We start from the raw sequence: 3,210 nt of genomic DNA, 5'->3' as shown, positions 1-3,210 counted from the left end.
TCTCTCTCTCTCTCTCTGTTCTCACCAGTTGGACCAGTTCAGTCTGCTGGAGAACGCCATGAGCTCCACCGCCGGGGGGCCGTACTTCGACCCCTCCTCCTCCTCCTCGCTCTACTACTCGCAGGCCGCCCTCTCCGGGCTGGGGGGGAGCCACGGCAGCCTGCACGAGCCCCCCCGCTCCAACATGCTGTACAGCACCTGCAGCGGGGGGCTGCCCAACATCATCCTGACCGGTGAGACCCCCACTGTGCAAGGCCCAGCTTCAAAATATATATATTATTATTGTTATATGTATAGTAATGTTGTAACATTACTATATATATTATATAATATATATATAATATATATATTATTATTGTTATATGTATAGTATTGTTGTAACATTACTATATATATTATATAATATATATATAATATATTTATTATTATTGTTATATGTATAGTAATGTTGTAACATTACTATATATATTATATAATATATATATAATAGATATATTATTATTGTTATATGTATAGTAATGTTGTAACATTACTATAGATATTATATAATATATATATAATATATATATTATTATTGTTATATGTATAGTAATGTTGTAACATTACTATATATATTATATAATATATATATAATAGATATATTATTATTGTTATATGTATAGTAATGTTGTAACATTACTATATATATTATATAATATATATATAATATATATATTATTATTGTTATATGTATAGTAATGTTGTAACATTAGCCTTATTTAGAATCAAAGGGATTAATGACACGCTGACCCTCTAACAACAAACCTATACGATCTGAAACCTTATTTGTCCAACTGAATTATGGGATAATATATAGAATAACGGACTTGACTCACAAGTTTCAATTATTAGTTTTTATTACCAAGAGGAGGAGCTGAACACGGCTCCTCCTCTTCATCACGGCTCCTCCTCTTCCTCCTGAGGTGTTTGTGTTCTTCCAGTTTCACGTTTAGTGAAGAGAGATTAATCCCACGGGTGTGAAAGACACTTTCAGAGTTTATGAGATTATGATAATTATTGTTAATGATGCTTCAGGAAGATGAATGTGTCGCTGGAGGAAGACGCTGCCTCAGGACACGTCCCTCATGTCTCGTCCCTCTCTGTCTCTCAGATGATTCCACTCTGTCCAAGGACATGAGCAGCGCCTTCTCCATGTTGCCTGACTGCTTCGACTCGGAGGGAGGCTTCCCATTGGAGGACGAGCTGCGCATCGAGCCGCTCAGCCTGGACGGACTGAGCATGCTCAGTGACCCCGACATGGTGCTGCCGGACCCGTCGGTGGAGGACAGCTTCCGCAGCGACCGACTCTGAGTGTCTGCTCGTTTACACACAGACACACACACACACACACACACACACACACACACACACACACACACACACACACACGGAAGTTACAGATCTGTTATGCATGACTCGGCCACTAAGATTCATTCAATGTGAAAGACCTGAACGACTCCGAGTCGAGTCTCCTCCAATCAGAGCGGCTCTGACCAGGGGGGGGAGGAGCTGAAAGTTTCGTCTGTTTCCTTTTCTCTCGTCACCGGCACACAGCCCCCTGAAGCCATGGCAACCTCATCGCCATGGCTACGCAGCATAGCAACCCCATGGCCGTGCTGCAGAGCAGCAGAAACAGGATTCACTTCTCTCCTGCGCTGTTCAGCAGGTGAAACATCTGGCAGCTTACGTTCTTCTTCAGGTGAAATCAAGTCCAGATGTGTAATGTAGAAATGAAGACTAAATGTTTTCCTTGAAATGTTAGCCATCTATAAATAGATATAAATACTTCTATACATACAAATATATATATTTATATATAAATATAACATTTCAGTCTAATCAGAACGTTTTTTTAAAAAAAGGGCAAACAAAGAAGAGATATGAATAAGTAAGTAAAGATTATTTTAAATTTCTAATTAGAAGATACAATTTTAAGATGCATTAAATAGATTCTATATTTTTGTGTGGAAGTTACAGACTTTAAAATCCACTTTGAGAAAGGAACTTTTTTTTTGTTTATAAAAAATTCTTATATGTACATTCATATGTTTTATTTGATATTTTGTATGATGCTTTTAAAGCTTGTGAGTAAGGGCCTGCGCTGTCACACTTCTTGTTCTTTCCTCGTGCCACACGTGACTCGTTCACAGAGAACACTGCCCCCATGTGGACATCGGACAACATGTAACATTGCACTTAACATCTTTTGCACTAATTGGTTCACGTTGTGTTGACTAATATTTTATACACCAGGTAAAAGTTTTGTTTACCTGAAAACCCAAAGAAGTCGACTGGAGCCGTGAAGAGAGAAAGTGAAAGTGTCCGACTCTTGACCCGGTCGCCAGCAGCAACATTCAGAGTGGAGGTGAAACTCCATGTTTTCTTCTGAGCTCAGTTTCCGGTGATTAGGTATCACCTGGGCCGTTTGGGGCATTGAGCGCCCCCTAGTGTCGATGCAGTCAGAGCGAATCCGATCGGAGGAAACGGATGTGGAGCAACGTGAATCTATGCAACTTGTTTTTTAATAAGAAGTGAAACCTGTTGAACGGGTCGGACATTATGCAGTGACGCGACTTTCAGGATCAAATTCATTATCAATCACAATATTGCATGTGTCCAGTGTCCACAGGAGCTGCTCTGCCACCTGCAGGTGGAGGAGAGTTACTGCAGCCCTGTCGGTTGGAGTGGTTTTACTCTGTATTGTCAGCAGGTGGCGCTGTGCGACTGTGTGAACGGCTTCTCTCTCTGTGGTGACATGAGAACAGGCCATTTTTCTTTTTGTATATTTCCTCTTCAGTTTGAGCTGTTGAAACATTTGAATCTGTTGTGATGGTTTCATGTGTTTATGATCTTTGTGTTACCTGCAGTCTAACGCCCTCTGCTGCCTTATTTTGTTCCGTGTCCACTTTTCATATTCCAGCAGTTACGACTATAATCACTTTAGCTTTAGCTCTGTTTGGTACTAACTTCCTGCCCACAGCTGTTTCCTGTCTGTTTTAGTTGCATATTAAAATGTACAGTTCTGTTATTTAAAGATTGTTTTGTCCACTTGTGTTACTACTTATTTTCTTTTATAATGTTAGTTTCTCTCTTCAAATCAAACGTTTTTCTCAGTTTGTATGTTCTAGTGATTTTCTTTCTGAGTCAATAGAATAAAACTCTTTAATGTGT

At 39.7% G+C, this 3,210-nt stretch overlaps 1 protein-coding gene across 1 annotated transcript in view; it reads left to right on the top strand.

Moving 5' to 3' along the window:
* The window catches only part of crtc3 (CREB regulated transcription coactivator 3), a 41,060-nt gene extending 37,850 nt beyond the window's left edge, over window positions 1-3,210 (top strand). The window contains exons 14-15 of the mRNA XM_061068457.1: window positions 29-233; window positions 1,151-3,210. Of these exons, the coding sequence (XP_060924440.1) occupies window positions 29-233; window positions 1,151-1,350 (405 nt within the window). The 3' untranslated portion in view covers window positions 1,351-3,210. The remainder of the gene's footprint in view (window positions 1-28; window positions 234-1,150) is intronic.

The sequence above is a fragment of the Limanda limanda genome, chromosome 3 (assembly GCF_963576545.1).
Source record: "Limanda limanda chromosome 3, fLimLim1.1, whole genome shotgun sequence".
NCBI lineage: Eukaryota > Metazoa > Chordata > Actinopteri > Pleuronectiformes > Pleuronectidae > Limanda > Limanda limanda.
Note: the sequence above shows the minus strand (reverse complement) of the source record. Positions and strands in the feature narration are given on the sequence as shown.